This window comes from Sorex araneus, chromosome 2 (assembly GCF_027595985.1).
Source record: "Sorex araneus isolate mSorAra2 chromosome 2, mSorAra2.pri, whole genome shotgun sequence".
In the NCBI taxonomy this organism is placed as follows: domain Eukaryota; kingdom Metazoa; phylum Chordata; class Mammalia; order Eulipotyphla; family Soricidae; genus Sorex; species Sorex araneus.
Genome location: NC_073303.1, coordinates 80,655,907 through 80,678,733, shown reverse-complemented (window position 1 = coordinate 80,678,733; position 22,827 = coordinate 80,655,907). Strand labels below are relative to the sequence as shown.

Sequence of the window (22,827 nt, the reverse complement as noted above, 5' to 3'; positions counted from 1 at the left end):
CAAAACCTACTTAAACTTAAGCAAATGGAAATTGAACAAATAAAGACTGAGGAATCTTATTGAGCCCATGACAGAAATTACATTAGGCTTAAGAGAAACAGGTGGAAAATGGGAAGTAAGCTATCTGGGATAATGCTTTCTCTCTCCTTTATGACTGTATTTTGGGGATACACTGTCCAGCTGTACTCTGGGGCTCTGGGAATCACTTCTGGCAGCCACTTCTGCAATCCTTGGGTCATGGAACATGTCTGATTGTTGGTTCAATAGTTGGGCTTGTGAGTATTGCTGCTTGGGCCTAGAAGTGTCAGAAGAAACCCAATAACTTCTAGTGATGCGTGGAGGCCACCTGGACTATATTTGAAGTTCTCAGGGGCCATGCAGTGCCAGGTTTGAATTAGAGACTTCACACTTTCAGGACAGGCCTTCCAGCCCTTCTAACTGTCTCCCCAGTCCCAATTTGCATTTTTAATGGTATCCTTTTCAACTCTCTACACCCACCCCTCAGTCTCCCACCCTCATCCCCACTCCACCATCCCTCCCACTGTCCCTTGCCTGCATGTACACCTGGCCACCAAGTGTGGGACACTTGTTTCTTCACCCCAACTAAGTCCCTTAAACTAGACTTGCCTTAGACCTAAGGCTAATTGAAGACCAGCTCCTTTTGCCACATTTCACTGCATGATTATTATAGATCTCATGCCAATTTTTTTGGGGAAAAAAGTGGCTGTAAAACACGAAACTTTGTAAGTTTGAAACTATACTTCACGGTGATTCACTAATAAAACATTTTTTTAAAAGTGGCATGTAACCAATATGAAAAATGTTTTTTATCTTTCTTACAATTTTTTAAAATCATGCTTGCATTACTTTAAACCAATGAAACAATTGTGTGGTGAAATATGGTATTTCCACTAGCTTCCCCAGCTTCATCCCCATTAGGCCCCTAAGAATGATGCTTTCCCTCTGATCAGAGACCAAGCAAACCCCAATTGCTATTTCCAGAAGGCAGAAGTTTGAATTAGGTGTCCACTCTGGTCCAATCAGGTGTGATCAAATGGATTCAGAGGGTCAATCAAATGTGATCGAGTGGACAAATTTAAACATATGGCTTCCTAGGACCATCTTCCATGGCTGAGTACAATTTCCAAAGATCTAGTTTCATATCAACAACTGCCTATTGAGTTAAATACTCTAACCTTGCCTACTCTAGAAATATCAATGAAAGCCAAGTCCAAAATGAAGATATTACAGTTTTGGATCACCAGTTTCAAAGTAGGAGGGTTTTGAAGATAGATATTTAGTAGTTAATTACATTGACTGTGGAGTCAAGTTAGGAATTAATATTCTAATTCTGCCAGGAACTAAACATTTCACTCTTGGGTAAGTAACTCACTCTTTGTGCTGCAGTTTCCTCAGCATTAAGTTATAGTTGGATAGTTGTGACATTAAATCAGATTATATGTCATGTTTCTAGCTCTTTACCAGCATTTAACAAATGGTAATAAAATTATTGATATTATTACATCATCATGAATCTGTAATAATTATTTTTAATTAAAAAATAATGTAGGGGCTGGAGTGATAGCACAGCGGGTAGGACATTTGCCTTGCACTCGGCCAACCGGGGTTCGATTCCCAGCATCCCATATGGTCCCCTGAGCACCGCCAGGAGTAATTCCTGAGTGCAGAGCCAAGAGTGACCCCTGTGCATTGCCAGGTGTGACCCAAAAAAAAAAATCTGTAAAAATCGATGAGAAGTAGTAAATGTGACATATGTTTCAACTATATTGTATTTGTGTGTGATGTGTTATATATAAATATAAAAGATAAAATACAGACTATATATTATATGTGAGAAAATTTATCAGGGTATTTAAGATCATAAAAATGCAACCTTTCCATAGTTGAGTTCCTTGAGCACTGGACCTCACTACTTGTCCCACAGCCTGAAGGATGGTACAGGAAGATGCTAACCTCACAACTCTTTCTTAAAAATGCCAGCCCTGTCAGTCTACAGGCATGAGGCAAAAGAAACAATTCTTTTATTTAAAATAGAAACTTTGAAGGAAGCCAGATTAACACATGACAAATTTCTGCATCAACTTTTTATGGGGTATGGGGGGTGGGGAGCAGCCCCTTCACTTCTAAAATGAAAAGAGGAATCACTGGTACCCAATCCACATTTCTTTTTCAGTGACATTCTTCAGCCAAGCTTGGCGTTAAACCGAGTAGGCGATTTCACTTCATCATCACTTCACAAAAGACTTCCAAATTCATTGCGGCAGACACGGCGAAATAAAAATGTTAAATACATCCTGGCTGGGAGGGGACTGAAACCTCCACACTCAATCAAAGGTTTGCAATAATAGGATTCATAAAAAAAAAATAGACAGATGGGATTAGAAAATGTTGCAGTGAAGACTCTGGAATGAGATGAGATCACAGCACCAGCCTGTCTTTTGTGGACCTGCACAATGATTCTCGAGCCAGACTGGATTAGGAAACCTCGCGACTAGGGATTCAGAGAGAGGCCTCCGGTTCCCAGGCACTTTGGGGGAGAGAAGGTTGAAAGAATGCATCAGATTTACAGCTGCAGTGATGAAAATATAGAAGTTTTCACCACCGTGATTCCTTCCAAGGGTGAGTAAAATTGCCCTGGTGCTTCCCTTCCCCGTCTTTTGGGCAGGAAGGTAGGTTAAGACCAGCACTTGCTGTTTTGCTCGGTTTGGCCCCCAGGTCACGATGTGCCGATGGGTTCCCTGTCTTGATGGCATTTTGTTGTTGTTGTTTCTGAAAAGGAGGCATGTTGGATAATCGTCAATCATTGAGAAATCCATTGAGGGGAGTCTGGGGGCAGTTAAAGCACTCCAGTTCACCTCGCTCAGTGGGCAATCCTGTAATAAGCAAACAAGTGACAGCGAGCCTCCGTCTTAAGAAACAGACAAAAATTCCTAATGCATCTTGACAAATAATTGCATTTTCTCCAGCAAGCAAGTAGGTTCTGAAAGGAGAACCAGCTGGCCTCAAAGTGTGATTTCTAACTGTACCACAAAATGTAAGGAGAAATACTGGCAGGGGCCTGAAGTCCAGTGAAATAGTCAAAGAATGTCCTGACCTGGGTTGTCCCCTATGCAGACCCCAGGATCATGCTCCTAAGGATAACCTCAAACTAGCACACCCATCCCCCTCCCAGGTGAGACTTGGTGAGCTTTGGAGGGACATAGTGCAAATTCCAGGAAGGGCTTTGTGTGAGAACTCAGCTGATTCCTGGTGTCCAGTCACTGGACAGTCCCCCTTGCCTCTTCTGCAGCTTAGCCCTCTCTCCTCTCCCGGGAGCGCCGGGGACTCAGGCTTTGCTCCTGGCTCATTGTCAGGCTTGAATGCAATGGGCTGGATGTTTTCTGGTGTGGTGACTCCCTGTTCAAACAACGCCTTTCTTCTCCTCATGGTGTCAGGGCCACTGCCTGCCTAGGGGCAAAGGTGATAGGAGGGGGTGGGGACAGCAAAGAGATACTCAGCCAGACACAAAGAAAATAAATGAAGCTTAAGACAGCTATTGCCTCATAGAGAGGGGTCTGCTTACACAGAGTTGGAATTTTCTGTAGAGAGTCAGAACCATACCTGGGATGACCCTCTGACCCAGCAGTTTTACTTCTTCAGTTTACATTCATATACCAGTTTCCCTGGTATATGAATACTTACAGGATATTGATTCTACAAGGGCAAAATTGAAAATAATCAAAGCATCCATGAAGAGGGGAGGGTATAAATTGTGGTACCATCAACATGTTGTGGAATACTCCACAGCAGTCAAACAGGAATGGAATTGATCTAATGTGGTTATTATATCTATTCTATCAGAGGATGCAAAAACAGAAAGTAGAATAAAAATAAGTAGACTGAAAAGTAATGCACTTATACTAGCATTTATTGCATTTTGGAAATACAAGCTAATACTATATTGCTTATTGATAAATAGCTATAGAAAAGTATGAGGACTTCAACCAAAGCTTTTACAGATAAAATTAATTAACTGAATAATCCCGGGCATGAGGGAACTAGAATCAAAAAGGGTAGACAGTGAACTATGTGCTAGAGAGAGTTCAAAGGGCTGAACATACAATTTGTATGCAGGAGGCCTGGATTTGGACCCTGAGCACAGAGCAGGAAGTAGTTCCTGAGCACCACTGAGAGTGCCCCCAAATACATTTTTTTATTTCTTTTTAATTTATTTCTCTAAATTTGTATTCTAAAATAAGAAACCAAATAAGCAAATGTGGAAGTTGTTAAAATGTACTTATTTTTTCCATTGAAAATGTTAAATATTTCAATGTCAGACAGGAAGAAAAATAGCAAAGTCAAATGACCCTTTTAAGCTAAAAGCAATATGCAAGCCAGGGGCAAGGCCATGCTTCGCCTGAATAAAATCATTCAAAATAAGACTTTTGACTCATATACTTAGCATAATGAGTAAGATACTGCCTCTACTTCTGCTGTTACTTACCCTGTTTCTACTTCTGTTTCCACATCTGTAAAAGAGAAAACTAGAACTTACCTCTCAGCTTTGTGAAGAGCCTGTGCACACAATATCTAGAACCTGGCTATTAAGCATCACTAAATACATCACAACGTCATTTATATTTTTATTCCACATTTAAAAGATTGAGGATATCCAATGATCCTATATTCCTTTCTTGCAATTTTCACTCCTGGCCTCTTCTTGGTATTAAACAAAGTTTTCTTCTCTATCCATAGACATCTCATTGCTCAGAGAGTTATTTTCTGACATATTTGCAGTTTTACATTACCCCACACATACTTGAAATCCACCTCTTCTTATTTTGTGTTTTTCCTTCTTTTGCCTTCCCCAAAGTTCAGTAAGCAGTAGGCTTTGGATATCAAGTAGGCTCAGTCAGAGAGATGGTACTTGCTACTCTTGACATTTTATAGAATTGGTAACTCTTGATCAGCCCTGCCCAGATGCTTCAGCTGAGCCATGTTTATTCACGCTGCAATGACCCAAGCACCATCTGAGCACAGTCCAGCAGGTGCATGTTAAGAGCACGCGTAGGCTTTCTCCACAACCAACTGTGGGTCTTTATTAACTCCCATGTCTAAAGTGGAATTAGTTTCATCTCTATTAACTTCCATCTCTAAAGTGTAATTAGTGAAGAGTACCTACCTCATAGAGTTGCTATGAGGAGTGAAAAACAATGCAAATAAACCATCATCTGGTAAAACTCCATAGTATTATATTACTATTTTATTTTATCACTCTTTCAAATACACACAAACAGACTTATATTGTGTTCAATCTCAAAAATTGTTTTTTTTTAGATGAACCACTCAATGTCTCACAAAAATGTGGCAACAGAAAATGTAATGGTGTTTTTTATTGTTTAAAGGCACAAGACTGTAACTAAAGAAAAGTGCATAATTTTACTCCCTAAAGTATAAAAAATCCCTTTAAGGTAAATATTTCACAGACCCAATTCATAGTAACTATAAAGATAACAGTTGTGGTTTTACCAAGAAGTTGTCCCAGAAGTTATTTCCTGAAGCACAGCAGAGTGCAAAGAGGGTTTAAACCTAGGGTGAAGAACACCACAGCATGCAAAATAATTACCTTGGGGATAAGCAATAATGGGAGGAGGGGCAGGCTGGGGGTTGGTGAAGGCAAGCAGAGAAAACTCCAGAAACCCTAATAGAATTGAATCCATTCAGTCCACTCTGTATCTAGAAATAATCACCTATTCTTTCCACCTGCTCTCACCTTGTAGCCAGAAGGAAGTTGAATAACTTTTTTTTTTTGCTTTTTTTTTGGAGGGGTCACACCCAGCGATGCTTAGGGGTTACTCCTGGCTCTTCACTGAGGAATTACTTCTGGCAGTGCTGGGCGACCATATGGGATGCTGGGGATCAAACCTGGGTCAGCAGAGTGCAAGGCAAACAACCTACTGGCTGTGCTATCTCTCCAGCCCCAGAGGTTGAATAACTTTCACTAAGATCTGGAAACATAGTCTTCCAGGCAGGGAGCAGTCATTTATCATGGAATCCTACCACAGGACTAATTCAGTTGTAGGTGTCATTATTCATCTCATCTTATGTACAGGAAAGAGAGGCTTAGAGAGAATGTGTAATTTGCCTGAGTCATGTAAAGGCAAATGGTCAAGTTCAAATTCACACCCAAGTGAAGGAGCTGAGTGTTCTGGCTATTCACTGTCCTGATTTCTTTGGGTACAGGAAAGAAAGAAAAATAAAATAACAATCTAACACTTACCAGAGCATTTGTTTGATATGTGACAGGAAGTCATTTCAGTTCTCAGTAGAGCAGTGAGCATGTGATTTCAGTTCAAAGTACATCATTCAGCAGCAATGTAAGGAGAACTAAAGAGATGCCTGGGTACCTGGGCATCTACTCAGATGCCGGCTATCAACAAAAGACCCACCCATTCCCAAGCAAGTAACATTTCTCTATGGGTAATTGATTTTTTTGTTTGCTTTTTGTTTGGGGGTTACACCCAGCGATGCTAAGGAGTTACACCTGGCTCTGCACTCAGGAATCATTCCTAGCAGTGCTCAAGCAACCATATGGGTAGGATGCCAGAGATTGAGCCTAGGTCAGCTGCATGCAAGGCAACCATCTTACCAACGTAATATCGCTCCAGCCCCTGGGTAATTGATTTCTTTAAGGTCACTGTGTATTGTACAGTAAAATTAATCTAAAAATTATTTAGCCATTTTAAATGTACAGTTCTGTAGCATTAAATATATTCATACTTTGTGCAACCAACACCATTTCCAGAACTCTTTTTTTATCCCAAATAGAAACTCTGTACCCATTAACAACTCCCCATTCCCTCTTTCTCCAGTCCCTCATAACCTCTATTCTGCTCCCTGTGTCTATGGACTTCTGCTCTCGGTACCTCAAGATCCGCTCATGTTTTATTGTATGTCAGAATTCCATTTCTTTTTAAGACTGAAGAATATGCCATTGTATGCATGTAATGTATTTTTCTTATCATATTTATTAGATGGACAAAGGTAATTCCTATTTTTATAACAGTGAATAAGGCTAATAACTATAGTGCACCTCTATTGTAGGTTTGTTATTTAAAAAGTAGCTGTGGTTAGATAAGATAAATTTGCAGTTATTCTCTGCCTCTTCCTCCCATATCCCATCTTCTATTCTCCTGCCATCACTCCAAGCAGGAACCCTTTCGATTATTATTTCTACAACTCCATAAATATTACAGGCAATCTCTAAAACCGTTTCTTTATCTCTTTTTGCAGTGTCCAGTCCAGCCAGAAGGAGAGTCAAAAGCTCTCAGCACCTCTTGACTAAGAATGTAAGAAACCTGTTTTGATCCTTTCAATTGACTTTTTAAAAAAAAAGTAAAAACAATACAATATCCAGTCACATGACTCTCTCTCCTCTGCTCTTAATAACAAGAAGAGTTACTGCATTCCATATTATTATTGCTGCCTTTTGTGTTCTCCAATTAAGCAAAATAATTGATCAATATTAACCAAATACAAAATAGTTCCAAATTGCCTCCCATCTCCATTTATTTCCAGCACAGAAAGTATATATTATCAAATATATAAACTTTATTTAAATAGAGACCATGATATGGTAATAACACCTCTGACCTAGGTGTTGTCTTAGTTTGAGTCCATTTGTAATAGACTGGTTTTTTCAGTATAACAAATAAGAGTGCAATGAATTTATTTGTACAAAATACTATTGTTTCTTTTTGGATGAATTTATGGTACACAGATCTCAAAGTAGCATAAACAGGTAAAAAGATAGAAGCAGTTCCATTCATCCATCTGACTATTCATCTATTCATTCACATCTTCATTGAATATTTGCCTTTTTACTATGTGGAAGAGACACTGTCCTAGATGTAGCAATATAATAATTTCTAAAAGCAGATTTCTGCTTATAGTCTTGTCACAGACTGCCAACAATTCTGAATAATTTTCAGTCTTCCAGCTGTGCTTTTCATTTACCTCCAACCTCTTTGTCATTGGTTTTTATATCAAATTTATTTTCAAACTATCTTTGCTACTTTAATTAATTTATTGGAGATCTGCCATAGTCCACAGTGTTCGGGAACTTTGGGGATGCTCCCTGCAGTCACCAGAGGACCTTGAGTGCTGGGAATAAAACCTAGATCTTCCTGTATACAAAACATTCTTTCGCTACTTTAATAGTGTTTCTTAAATAATACTAATAATACTCCGAGCCAGGCTGTTTTCACTCGGGGCAGCCCAGAGGGGGGCGGGTGAGAATCCTCCCCATCCCAAGGGACCTAGCCCTGGCAGCCGACCTCCACTATCCAATTGCCACCATGCTCCAGGACATTTTCTGGACTGCGCGACACATTATAAGACACTTCCTACCCATTTGCCATAATTGCCACACCATATTTGATGGAGTTCAGACAGTAGGCAACAAATAATAGAGAGTACTAGATAGGTAGGTAGATAGATAGATAGATAGATAGATAGATAGATAGATAGATAGATAGATAGATTGATACCTCTCAAAGAGCCCAGCAAGCTACCGAAAATATCTCACCCATATGGGCAGAGCCTGGTAAGCTACCCGTGGCATATTCGATATGCCAAAAACAGTAATGACAGGTCTCATTTCCCTGACCCTGAAAGAGCCTCCAATCGTTGGGAAAGACGAGTAAGAAGAGGCTGCTCAAATCTCAGGGCTGGGAGGAATAGAGATATTACTGGTCCTCGCTTGAGTAAATTGATGAACACGGATGACAGTGACAGTGACTTTTTAAATTAAATTTAATGATGCGGTAAATTACTTATTTTACATACAGATTATATACAGATTTATATGCAGATATATACATATACACAAATTTCATAATATGAAGACTGTCAATACATCTTTGTATTTTAATTTGGGGGTATAATATTAATGGCCTTCTAAAGCACTCCAAGGCCTGGGGGTCATCCAGGCCAGGTGGTTCAGTGCTAGTGCTGAGTTAGTGTCGCTGCTCAGGCCCAGCAACAGTAGGCAATCATCTGGCCACCCCGGTGTTGTTTGGGGACTTTCAGGCATCAAACTCCTGTTAATGATAAAAATATCATCATTATTATATAATATTAAAGATCACAAAATAATTACATAATTGTCATATAATAATAACATTATTATTTTAGACAATGGAAAGGAAGTCATTAGACTATATAGTACCAGAGTTCTAGGGGAGAAATTTCTCAGGGGATTTAGAACCTAAACAAAGGAAACAATTCTCAGTGGTAGAGGTGAAATCACTTGGGATTGGATATAAAAAGTTGACAATCTTGGGACAAAGACCAACCTCCTGTATACTCTAGAATTTCCTGGGCATGGTTGTGATTAAGAAAGACCTCTATCTTTATGTTTATGTAGTCTCTTAAGTACATTTGCTAGGGGCTGGAGCAACAGCACAGCAGGTAAGGCGTTTGTCTTGCATGCTGCTGACCCAGGTTCCATTCCCAGCACCCCATATGGTCCCCTGAGCACCGCCAGGAGTAATTCCTGAGTGCAGAGCCAGGAGTAACCCCTGTGCATCACCGGGTGTGACCCAAAAAGCAAAAAAAAAAAAAGTACATTTGCTCAAAGAGGAAAAAAGGGAGTATGAATTTTGAAAACACGTGAAAATTCTTTACTTCTTTCCCCCTTCCATCTTCTGGCCATCCTTTCCCTCCCTGCCCCTCCTTCCTTCCCTTCTCCACCCACCCAGGTTATTGTTGGTTTGTTCGGGGGTCACAGTTGGTTCCTATCCTGTAACGGGGTTCAGGGGGTCACTTGCAATAGTGCTGGGTGGATCATACAGCGCTCCGACTCGGGCTGGGGTCTCCCTCGTGCAGAACACAGCTTCTCTCTTAAACGACTGGGACAAGGAGGACAGCACGTCCTCTCCTTCTGCTGGAGTAGTCAGAGGGCACCCCCGCCTGAACAAGGGCACCAATCGCCACAGCGCTGCATTTCAAATAGCCGCATCTGTTGTCAAACCATGTCAACCGACGGGGCAGCTGATCGTCCCGGGCTTGGGGCCTAATGACCCTGGCTGCTAACTGCGCAGGAACTGCTGCTGGGGGACACCCAGAACCCACATTTTCTTGGCCCCTGGCACATGAAACATTCTGAAGCTCAGTGACACAGTTTGATTTTCTGGCTAATGTTCTGCCTACTGTGCTTGGCATTCCCGGGAGGAAGGCAGGTGCCAAGGCTTGCCTGCCAGCACTCGCCCCAGCTGCTGAGCTGCGGGCCTGTGGCTGGGCCTGGGCCCTGGGTGCAGATGGGCAGAGGAACAAGCCCAGTCACCATCCTTGTCCCGCAGGTGGTGATAGAATCCGAGCTCTGCGCCCCACGCCCCCTGGAGCTGCTGCCGCACCGCAGAGACCGCGGCGACGGCGAGGGCCGCCGGGCTGGCCGGCTGCAGAGCGCCCCGCGACAGGGACCGCACCAGGGAAAGATCCCATCCAGACCGGGTAGGTGCTTGGGAAGATCCCATCCAGACCGGGTAGGTGCTTGGGCCCGAGTCCCTGACACAACCCCAAGGGTGCGGGGCGGCCTGGAGCGCCTGTCTGGGAGGGGGCTGTTTTTCTGCATCACGCAGGTGAACTTAGCCCCTGTGGTGTGGGGACCGCAAGGTCCCCAGCATGTGCTGCTCTGGTTGTGAATGTCCCAAACAGGCCCTTCGGGGTACGGGAACCAGCAAAGGGGCTTTCATCTACCCTCTTGCCCCATCAGGACGCCCTTGTGGGCTTGAGAGGTGATGAAAAAGGTGCCGCTCTGGGAGAGAAAAACAGGAGGACCTGGTCTGTGAAACTAAAGCAGCGCGCAGTTTATTTCAACGGCTGCACCAGCGTGCTCCTCAGACACGGTCATCTTAAAACCTTCACATCATTCTAAATGTGAACAACAGGCTACTTCAACACTTTATATGATTTGGGGACAAATTTGTTTTGAGGGGCCAGAGAGATGGTACAGTGGATAGGACGTTTGCCTTGTACACAGCAGACCCAGGTTGGATCCCAGGCATCCCATATGGTCCCCCCAAGCACCACCAGGAGTAATTCCTGGGTAAAGAACCAGGAGTAACCCCTGAGCATCGCTGGGTGTGGCCCAAAAAGGAAAAAAAATTGTTTTGAAAACTACCTCCCTTTGAACTTCTAAAAAAGAAATGGCTTCTGTGCCCAGTATCTGGGACTGGCTCGCTGAAGGAAGTCTCAGATGGTATTTTGCTTTCAGTGCTGGCTTGGCTTATTCGTTGTGTTCACAATACAAAAAAAAAATTTTTTTTAAAGAACACAATGGAAAGTCTGAGGTGTCCTCAAAGCTTTTGGATTTTGACAACTCTGTATGTTACAAGAACTGATAAAATACTCCACTGAGAGTGTCCCTCATGCTTCCATCTTCCCTTTTTATCTCCCTCATGAGTATCTAGATAGAATGGCTAGCCTTGTTTTTGAGATCCAATGTATAAGAACACATAAAATCAAGCTACTTTCTCTGGTTAAGCAGTTTCATATACATATGCATGTAAAGTGAAATCATTAGGAAAACCACAATCTGCCTTGCAAATTCAGAGATGTTTCTCTCTTTCTATATATAGATGGAAGGGTGGGCACATGTGAGTGTGAAAAACGAATATCTATATCTTCTACAAAACCAAAGTGAATTTAGAGCTGTGTTTCTCAAAATTTAATGTGCAAAATAAATACACCAAAAAAATTACCTAGGCCCCTTGCTTTATATGCAGATCCTAATTCAGTGGGATTGAGAAGAATCCCCAACTTTGCCTGTAATAAGTTTCCAGATATTGCTGTTGATGCTAGTTCCAGATTACACATTGATAATTTAATGGTTAGTTCTGAAATGTGTGCTTCAAAGTCCCCAGAGCAGCTGAATCACCAAAGACCATGCTGGAATATGAATTTTGGATCTTTAGAAACTCTTGGTTAGCAATCTGCATTGCAACAATCCACTTGTGGTGGGAGGATTGCATACTACAGAGAGAACCCCTGGTGCCCTGCATGCCTCCCTGCCAAGTCACACACAGAAAGGGAAACTGCAACACAGAAATAATTTGAGCTACCCAAGGCTGCACTGCTCACCTGCACCAGAACTGGCTAGTAAATTTTTAGACCAGTAAATCTACAGTAAATTTACAGATCAGTAAATCTCAGATCTCCTGATTTCTCAGTTCATGCTGAGAATAGCATGAAAATAGCATGTAAATTCTAGTTTAAGGGAACACTTTCTTCCCTTTCTAAGGAGGTTATAGACACAAGTGTAGAAGTCAGTTTTTTTTTTATTCTGAAGGAGGTAAATAGTGCATCTTGAAATGGAAAAAATCTGCTCAACACGTGACAGCTCATGTGAGAATGTGCAAGTCGGTTTTTTTTTTTTTTAAAAAAAAGAAGATTGAACTGGGCATTGATTCAATTCCTTCAACTCCTCCATCTGATTCTGCAGTGGATGGGAGGAAGGGAAGCTTCTCAGTCAGAGACAGGCTGGGTTATCCCTACAGGAAAGCGTTGGTACCAATCCTGGGTCTTCCATCCTCTAGTCAGAGGGAAGTGTGGCTCCAAGGATCTCCGACCTCAGGGTCTGTTTTTACTCTGGGCTATATACGAGAAGGCTCTTTTATATGAAGGCTATGGTGACCTTCTCATGTAGGAAAAAAAAGGGATACTCTGAAGGATCTTGGAAATTGCCTGGACTCTGAAAGAAGAGGTCTGGCTAAGAAACTCTTTCACTTTGAGGTCTTGATCCAGTGAATCTTGGGTGACTTGAAAGAGAGCCCTCTACTTCCTGAACCTAGGAGGACTTCCTGCCTGCCGAAACTCCCACCAATATGTCCTTGGAAACCTCAGGATCAGCTTGTTCAAAAAGAACTCCTCTTCCTCCCTCAAACCTCTCTTTCTTTCTTAGCTAGGGTCACTATCTCTCTTTCCAGCAACTTACTGGGTTATCTTACCAACAGCCCTAGGCCTCTCCCTCTTCCTCCCACTGAAAATTGAAAAGAAATTCACTCCTAGATGTGTCCCAGCTCTCCTTGGTCTATGGAATAAATGACCTGGGTCAGACTCACTCCATCTATTGGCCACTTTTGTTTTTGGTGCTTCCTGCCTGGGCGACTCCCAGCTCTTTGCACTGGAATTCTTTCAAGGGATCAGGTGGTGCTGGGGAGAAAATTGGATCAGTCACAAGCAAGGCAAGTGCCTTCACCCCTTTGCTATTGGCCCTTGCTTCTTCTCTAATGTGTGACAATCAAGCCTGGCCCTCGGCTACCCAGTCCCTTCCATCCACAAGGCACCTCAAAAGAGAGGGATTTTCCTAAAACAGAAATCATCCTTGGTCATCCTTCTGTTTTAGCATTCCCTCCCTACACAGGTTGCATTTCTTGGCTTTTAGCCAAGGGAGTGTGAGTAGAGAAATTTTAAGAATCCCTGTCCTAGACCTGACCTAGCTTCATCAGAATTATTATAAATCTCTAAGATCTGAGTTTCCTCATCTAGAAAATGGTCACGACTATGGCAGCTGCCTGACTTACTCCCAGCTTTGGCTCAGAGATCACTCCTGGAAAGCTCTGAGCACTATATGGGATGTCAGAAATCAAATTCAGGTTAGACATGTGCAAGGCAAATTCACTATCTGCTGTAATATTGCTCCAGCACTGTGTTTTACACTCGATCTAGTGCCTGACACAGTGGATACCTCAAAATAATTTATTATTATTTAGTCCAGAGCACTGGGTATTATTGCTTGGTCTTAGTAATCTTGTAACTTTTTATTTTATGGCATTAAGATGCTGCTTTCTTTGAGGGAAAGAATATTTGAGGAAAAGCTATTATTTGTTATTTCTTTATGCCTTAATATAATAGGATTATAGGAACATGAGTCCCAGAAGATAAATTTATTGAAATTCAGTTTCACCAACATTTTTTTTATTTTTTGCTTTTGTATTGAATCACAATGAGACACATGAAAAAATATGAAAGTTATAAAGCTTTCATATTTGAGTTTCAGTCATACAATGATCGAATACCCATCCTTTCACCAGTGCACATCTTCCACGACCAATGTCCCCAGTATCCCCCACCTCACCCTGCCTTATGAATAACATAAGATATTGTGTCCTTATGAGTGTGGCCATGTGGTCCTGAAATTCTAAAATTTTAAATAATTAGGGTCTGGAGAAATCTCTGCAGTGAACTGCTCAGTTCTGAGATTCTTTTGCGTGTCTCTGATTCATGGTCATTAAGGTGTTCAAATAGCCAGAGGCAGTTTGTGGGCTTGACCTTGAGGACTGGGGGATGAGAAGGACTGGCCCATCTCTATCCCTTGAGGCCTGGACTGTGCTGTCATTGGAGTGTGCTGCACTTCTCATTGGGTTCTGGAAGTTGGCAGCCACTGGGATTCTTAGGGGGCAGGTGGAGGGATGCCTGATCCTGTTTGAGGCACTCCGGTGAAACTGGCCTGGCTTAAAATCCAGAGGCATCTCTGCAGCAAGCTGCTCAGTTCTGAGATGTGTGTCCTCCCCAATGTTTTATGCCACAAATCAACACCAAAATTCTCAAGAGCTGTAGGCTTCAGGATAGAAATTACTCAGAAGTAGGTCAGACATCAGTTATGCAGGTTTTTCCTACCATCTAAATGTAAAATGTTGCTATTTGGTATGAGAGTCTTGAGATTATTTTCTGATTCTTTGGCTATTTGGGGGTTCTGGGAATGCCATTATCATACATTATATGGAAAAATCAGAGTATTTAAAGACCCCCAAAAATCTACCTAGTCATATCCAAAAGAATATCCTTTTAGATAGCTAGGAAACCCCCAGAAAAGCATAAGTGAAAGAATTCTATGCACAGAGATGTCCTGTAGCCTATCTCTTGGGACTGATCAACTCCAACCCTTTGCAGGAAGGATTCTGTGGTTACTTTAGTGAGGAATATCTGGGAGCAATAGATTAGATCATTGGATCCCGTCAGTAAAGACCCTATCTTCACTAAACTCATATGATCTTAGAGGCATTAGGAGGGAAGGAGGTGCTGAAAGCATGTTCTCAAAGCAGCTGCCTTATACAAACAACCTGATGAATGGCTTCACACTTATAACTTTATTAACCTTAGTTTTAGTTCCCTTGAAAGAACACTGGGGTGCAGGTGCTCCAATTGGAAGCTGCTCCAGAGGTAGACCCAGCTGCCTGATTTTGCTGCTTGCTACAGAAGCCTGTAGAAATCTCTTGCCTGTGATCTAACGAGATAATTGATGCAGGAGCAGGGGAGGCAGAACACTGAGTGCCACTGACTAATGTCTCCTCCTCTCAACTCTGCAGTTGGGATTTCTGAACCCAAATCATCAAATCTGTGTGGGAATCGAGCATATGGAAAATCTTTGGTAAGTAAAAATAAAGCCTGGTTAGCTGTAATTCAGTGCTTTAAACTTCTTGTCCTGTCTGTGTCATGGAAAGAGACTATGTGTCCTTGTTCTATGGCCTGAGGATTATTAGGGAAACATTCCTGAGAGTTCTTCAGCGCCAAACCCTCATCAGCTCGCCACACACTCCTGGCTGCTGGCTCTTGCTTGCTAGAAATTTAGTTTTTTGATGAACAGGTCTAGATATTATTACTTCGTACTCTTCTCAGACAAAGAAAGAGAGGAATATAGTCAACCCCTGCCAGGTAGAAATAAATGCAGTTCAAGGACAAGAAATGTAATGGTCTTAGGCACCATGGAAACACAAGACACCTGTCATCCTGTGATGGGCTGCCCCAGGGGGACATCTGCTCCAATTATGTTCTCCAAATCAGACCCTGAGGTTTTTGGGCTATGAGGGCGTGACTTTGGCTGAGGAGGTGACACATTGCAGGACACAGCAGATCTGCTTCCTGACAACCCGAACTGGGCAGCTTGTCCATGCTGGCTGGGGAACTGGGCAGTGCAAGTCTAATCTAACTCTGCCAGACCCTTTGCAGCAGACATCTGTGTCTTCTTCAGAGCATAAATGTGGGGTACCATCGAGGTTAGCCCCGGTGGGGGAGGAGGGGTTGTGACTGAACATGAGGTCACCTTGGGCATCTGGGCTTCCCCTTTCAGGACTCACAAACAAGGTGCCTAAGAGGTTATCTAGTCTAGAAGACCTCATGGAACACAGTTAACAGAAATGAGTCCCTCCTGGCCTCCAAGAAAATCTAATCCAGGGATGGTGTTTAAAACCCCACCTGGGCGGGGAGGGGGGGCTGGAGAAATAGCACAGGGCAATTGTCTGGCATGCAGTTTATCTGGGTTCCATCACCAACAGTTCATGTGGCCCCCAGAGCACCACCAGGAGGGAACCCAGAGAACCACCAGATATAAACAAAATAAAAGCCCCCCAAATAAAATGAAACCACACAAAGGGAAGAGAAGGCAGAGAACAAGTTGTTTTATCAGAAGCATCTGTCAACCTAGTATTCGGGAGAAACTGAGGATGGCTGAACTGTTACCATGAAGAAAAGTTTCCGTTGTGACAGCCCAAATAGCCACCCTCACCTAAGCCCAGAGGAAGACCGAGGCTGAAGGGATGAGAGTAGCTAATGACCTGGGACTACCTGCTTTAGTTCCCGCACTATGCTCATGGAGTCTGTGGCAGAGACAGAGCCACAGCTGGAGAACTAGAGAGCTGCAGGCCAGAGTGAGTTGAGAGGGAATTGTGCGGTGAGGGAAATGTGTTCACAGAGGTGGGAGGGAGGCCGTGATAATAATACATGGGATCAGGGGCTGCATGGCTAGCCCATTCCTCTAGGCCTGAGATGGTAGGACTGTGGGCTTGGTAAACAGGAGAGCAATTCAGAGCCACACAACTGGACCAACGACAATGGGAGAGAATGGCTTTCCTCCAGAACTAGGAAGGGTGGTGCCTGGACGATGGTTCCATGGACTGGAGCACATGCTGTGCCTTCAGGACACTGAGGTTTAATCTCTGACACCTCATGGTCCCCAGAATACTGGAAGGGGCCCAGGAATGACCCCAAAACAAAAGGAAAGATACTAAACAGAGGCAACAGCAGTAGCTTGATGGGCTGGAGCACATGTTTTGCACGCGGGGATGTAGGAGACCTAGGTTCCATTGTCAGCACCACGTGGTCCCTCAAGCACTACCAGAAGCAACAAAAAAGAACTGGGTGTATGGACCCCTCCCCCGAAAAGCTTTGACCTGGACAGCAGGGAGCACTCCCAAGAGGCCACAAGGTGGCACAGTAACTCTACTCACAGTCTCTCCTCACTGGGGAGAACGGGTGTGGTTCACAGGGCTAGCACTGAAATTTCCCAGCAATTTTAGGAATGTGTGACCTTATGACTCCAGGGCAACTGGGGTGGAGGCACAGTGCTTTGCCTGTGGACTTAGCTCTGATGAAACCATCCGTTACCTTCAATTCAATATGCTTCTTGAGCACTTCCACCCTAGAACCGAGGAGGCCCACGGGTGATTCCAGACTCTGTCACATGCCATGTGAACTTTGTGCTGATAAAGAGATTGGACAAACACCTGGGCCAAGTACAGAACCATAAAAAGAGAACTAGTGTTAGGCCAAATCATGTCACACTAGATGTTCAGGGTGGAAGGGACGTGAGGCCAGAGAGAGCAACTTGGGCCACTAACCTGAGGGAAGGCTTCCTGGAGAAAGTAGTTGGAAGGCGGATCAAGTGAGGCTGAGTCCAGGAGAGAAAGAATGGTCAGGGTAAATGACGGAGCTGTTCCTGAGCGTTAGGGAAGTTGGGACCAGCCCTGCTGGGCCTGGGACTGTTGGGACAGGTTGGGGAGAGCACAGGTCTGAGATGGACTTTGAGGAGCCTTGAAGTGAAGGCTGCAGGGTTGGTTTCACTGTGTGCAGAGGGGAAGTCCAGTAGTCAAGGGTCCAGATGGAGCTGGGGGTGGGGGGAGAGTGCAATGGGGAGCTGTAGGAGGGAAGACAAAGTGGTCCCAGTGTGCCATCTCTGAGGGCTGTAGCAGAGGCAACAGAGAAGATGGAAAGGATGTAAAAAGGATTTCAAAGCTAGAACCTACAGGTTTGACAGCAAGGTAGTGTGAGAAGAATAAAGGTCTCTGGTTAAGATAGGGTTGTTCTCCCAAGTTCTCCCAACTCTACAGTAGTGATTCTCAAAGGGAGATCCCAGGACCAGCAACACCAAGAGCATCCGGAGCTTGTAAGAAATGAAAGCTCCCAGGCCACTATCAAACAGGGTGTGGGCTATAGAGCACGGAGACGCCTTCCAGGGGAAACTGCTGCCATGAAAACGAGAGGACTCTGGCCCTAGGTGGATGGTTGTTCAATTTAGCCCATCTTAAGCTAGTGCCCAGTCAATGGCAGAGCTATGAACATGGCCGCGTCCTCACAGTCCCTTTCCCTTCCTCTCAACACAGATGCCACCTGTGGCCCGGATCTCAGTGAAAGCACCCGCCATCTTGGAGGCAGCAGCCGCGGGCACAGAGAATGGAGCTGTCCTGAGGAGAGGGTAAGGGCTGTGCGTCCCTAGTCCAGTGGCCTGCTGGGCTTCCCGCTGCTCCTGGGTCACAAAGTACACCCAGGTGGCCTGGTTTACAAACCCCTTGGGGATGCTAAAACAAAATTCATACCAACTGCAAATTATCTTTTAATGAGGATGATCATCCTGTTCTCTGTAGTGCCTCATCAACTGTTTCCATGAAATGTCTTTTTGATGGTTTCCGCTTCATTAAGGTCACTCTTAGGATTTGGAAAAGTGTCATCCAGGAGGGGTTTTGGTCAATTAGAGAACTATAATCACAGGCCATATTGAGAACTTCCCATAAGCAAACAAGTGTCAGAAATGTCTCATGAAGTAGGCTAATAGATTCTAGTCCAGATGGAGCAGGTGCAGTCTCCCCGCCTTCTCCAGATGGAATCCCAGCAACCAAGAGTTTCCACAAGCAAGGCCCAAGTATGCGGGTTCCAGGATTGAATCTCCAGACCGTATGGCGGCAGAGGACCTGGGATGTCCCTCCCTGGGTCCCCACCTGCCCAGCAGACTAGCTGTCATGCCCACGATTTGCCTCCAGGGGCTGGAGCAATGGCACAGTGGGTAGGGCATTTTTGCCTTGCACTCGGCCAACCTGGGTTCAATTCCCAGCATCCCATATAATCCTCTGAGCACCGCCAGGGGTAATACCTGAGTACAGAGCCAGGAGTAACCCCTATGCATTGCCGGGTGTGACCCAAAAAACACAATTTGCTTTTGGGTGCCATCTTAGTGCAGCACCCCTGACCCAGAGACACAGCAGCAAGTCCCAGAAGATACCACAGCACCAGAAATCTCTTCGGGCCCCATACAGGGCCAATATCACTGGGGCACCCCAGACAGAGCAGGTGCACTCTCTCTGCCTACTCTAGATGGAATTCTGGCACCAAGAGCTTCCACAAACAAGTGCCACCCCCCCCCGCCATATGTGTCTCTGGCCATAAACCAGTGTGTACCTAGGGCCACCTCATTCTCCCCCTCATCCCAGAAGAAGTTCTCCCAAGAGAGACCTATTCTAGACAAGTGATATGTGAACTGAAGAAGAACTTGGTCACTTTTCTTGGGGTAAAATCTAAATTTTTGATTTAGTAAAGTGACTGCTGCGCCCACCCACCCTGACTTTTCTTTAGATCCAGGCAGCTCAAGAAGATTACTGAAGACTATCCAACACTTCCCCAAGGAGCAGAAGCCTCCCTTCCTCTGACAGGAAGTGTTTCCTGTGGTATGCCCAGCATCCTCCGGAAAATGTGGACAAGGCACAAAAAGAAGTCAGAATATGTGGGAGCTACCAACAGCGCCTTTGAAGCCGACTAAAGGTGACTCTCGCCAAGTTGGCTGAAGTTCCCTGCACAAGTGCAGAAAAACTCTTGAGTTGGAACTGAGCCAAAATCACCTCTGCTAGTACCTATTCAATAGACACCACCTTTTTCCCTTTACTAACCCATCATCCTAGCACAGGTGTAGGAAAGGCAAAAGAAAACGGTTCCTTTTTAGAGTAACTAAAGCCAATGATCTGAAAATGACCTTGGAAGCCAGAAAGTTTATAGTCCTATCTTTAAGCAAAACACACCAAAATCAAACTTTCTCAACTCATATTTAAAAGCTCTAAGGAATGAATCAGACAGTCTTGTGAGTTATTCTAAATGTATGTGATTTCTGACATCAATCTAAGAGCTCAATGTTTGAGGCACTTGTTAACATAAAAGTTCTTACTGTCCCAATTATCATACATGTTTTAACTTAATGAGGTACTATTTTTAAGGACAAAAAAAATTATATATTTACTTCTAAGTTCAAATACTTACTTGAGCATACATCAATATCTTTTTGATGATTATTTGGCATGATTGCATGGATTTTCTATTCTTTTATGTGGAGTTTTTCTATATAAAACAGGATTAAAATTAAATGTTGAATGCTAGTGTTTTCTGAAGTGGCATAGTCTAATAGAATTAAGAATACCTTGCTTTGCACTAATGATTTTGAAGATTGGAAGTGATACTTTTTCCATCATTTTTCTCTTATTTTCACAAAATTTCTATAGAGAAAGCACAACTATTCCCAATTTATAGATGGGGAAATCTAGGCCTTAAGAGAATATGTGATTAGATCCCAGATAGTGGAAAAAGATAAATCCTCAACTTTTCCACCAAACTCTTTGCCTTGCTTTCCAATTTGAAGAAGGTTTTGAAGAGTAGGAATATATTTCTGGGGGCAGTCTTTGATGAGAAGAATTTGATAAATTCTTGATAAAGCTAGAATAAGTAATTTAAATGAAATATAGCATTATATATTAGTTTGAACCAACAGAAATTGGGTGCTTTATCGGTCAAAAACAATTATTAACTTTACATGGTTCAGCCTATTATCTAGGATTATGATTTCCATCTTTCAATGGGAATATCAATTCATTGTCAATATCAGTAGCCTTTGAATTATAATATAATAATGCTAACATTAAATATTTACTATGTGCCAGGCAGAACATCGAGCATTTAGCGTTTATCATCATGATATTTATGGCAATTTTGAATGAAGTGATTTTTTTAACCCATTGATAGGTATCAGTTTAAAGCAATGAAATGAGGACCAGAGAAATGAATAGCCGATAAAGTGTTTGCCTTGAATGCAGCCCAACGGAGGTTTCATCCCAGGCACCGTGTATGGTCCCAAGCCTGCCAGGAGTGATCCCTGAGTAAGCCTTGAGGAAAGCCAGGTGGCCAAAAACTGTCCCTCCAAAAAAAAAAAAAAGCAGTTAAATGATTAGACTGAAGTACCCAAGTACCCAACTCATAGGTCTGCCCAGTTTCAATGACTGCCCTGTTATGTCTATTTCACAAGAACAGTTTAGAACTTTCGAGAAGGATCAATGATAGTGAATAACTGTTTTCTTGAATGTTAACACAATTGATGAGCAATGGCTGACAGGTGTGGAGATAGACTCTGAGATGGTTAGCAATGTGTGACCATGGAAGTTAGCATGAGCACGTGCCTTGTACGTTTGTCATCTTTGGCCTCAACTTGACCACAGAAGACTTACTTTTTAAGTGAGAAGCTTAAATTACTCCAATCCTTGGGCCTGAGAGATAGTAGGTAAGGCACTTGCTTTGCATGTGACCGGCCTGGGTTCAATCCCTGACAACGTATGGTCTCCCAAGTGATCCCTGAACACTACTGGGTATGGCCCCAAAATCAAAACACATTTTTAATTAAAATTAAAAATAAAATACTCCAGGGCTGGCGCAATAGTACAGCTGGTGGTACAGATAGTACATCAAGGCGTTTGCCTTGCATGCAGTCGACCCAGGTTCTATCCCCAGCATCCCATATGATACCTTGAGCACCGCCAGGAATAATTCCTAAGCACAGAGCCAGGAGTAAGCCCCGAGTATCACCAGGTATGACCCAAAGAATAAAAATAAATAATTTTTTTAAAATTAAAAATAAAATACTCCTAACCCTTTCACCAGAGATGTGGTGAAATGTGACCTAAGATGAGATTGAAAGTTGTTGTTTCTTGGTACAAAGAAAAACTTGGCCACAGGACATCAACTGTTCCTCTTCTGCTACTGTTCTGTGACTATGTGTTGCTTTTCATTCTCTGAGTGACTTGTTATTCTTATGTTGGTAAACCATAAAAAAGTCATGGAGGAACAGGAAACGTAGGCTTCTCGACTTTCACCTTGTTAATCTCTGCCCTTCAATCATAGTTTTTGACTCAGCATTTGGTTGGCCCATTAGAAGATTATTTAGAGATTTGGGCATCAACTACATCTTACCTTGTGTAGGTAAGAGGGCCTGGAACAAAATAAAGAAGCCAATAGGTGAATTTTGCTGGACGTCTCAGCGTATTCTAAGATGCTGTACTTAACTTATTTAATTTACAACTGATGTTCTCTATTTGTATGTGGCAGCCGGAGGTGTGTGTGGGATGGAACAAATTTATTTTTAATTTATATATTTCATAATGAATTGTTTTTCTTGTATAGAATATTTGAATTGGCTAACCTCAATGAAAATAAAGTGTACTTTGTTTGTGATGTTAATAAACTATCAAGAGGATATGCCTCAGGTTCCCTCATTGAATGAGAGAGAATGCATTTTCTCAAAGGAAACAAATTAAACTCCTGGACTTGACCCAAATGAAAAGGATGGTGAGAAAGACCTGAGCACGGCCTTTCTATCGCAGGGCAACATCTGGCTTTGATGTTACCAGCCCTGCCCAGCGACCAACTTTCAGTAAGTAAGGGGCATGGCCTGGCACAACCTTTTCTTTT

At 43.1% G+C, this 22,827-nt stretch overlaps 1 protein-coding gene across 1 annotated transcript; it reads left to right on the top strand.

Annotated features, from left to right (window-relative positions):
* Window positions 1-2,251: 2,251 nt before the first annotated feature.
* VXN (vexin) lies at window positions 2,252-22,612 on the top strand. Its single transcript, XM_004602417.2, has 6 exons — window positions 2,252-2,640; window positions 7,294-7,349; window positions 10,362-10,512; window positions 15,369-15,430; window positions 18,438-18,529; window positions 19,681-22,612. The coding sequence occupies exons 1-6, from the start codon at window positions 2,574-2,576 to the stop codon at window positions 19,862-19,864; spliced, it is 612 nt and encodes a 203-aa protein (XP_004602474.1). The 5' UTR covers window positions 2,252-2,573; the 3' UTR covers window positions 19,865-22,612.
* The last annotated feature ends 215 nt before the right edge of the window (window positions 22,613-22,827 follow it).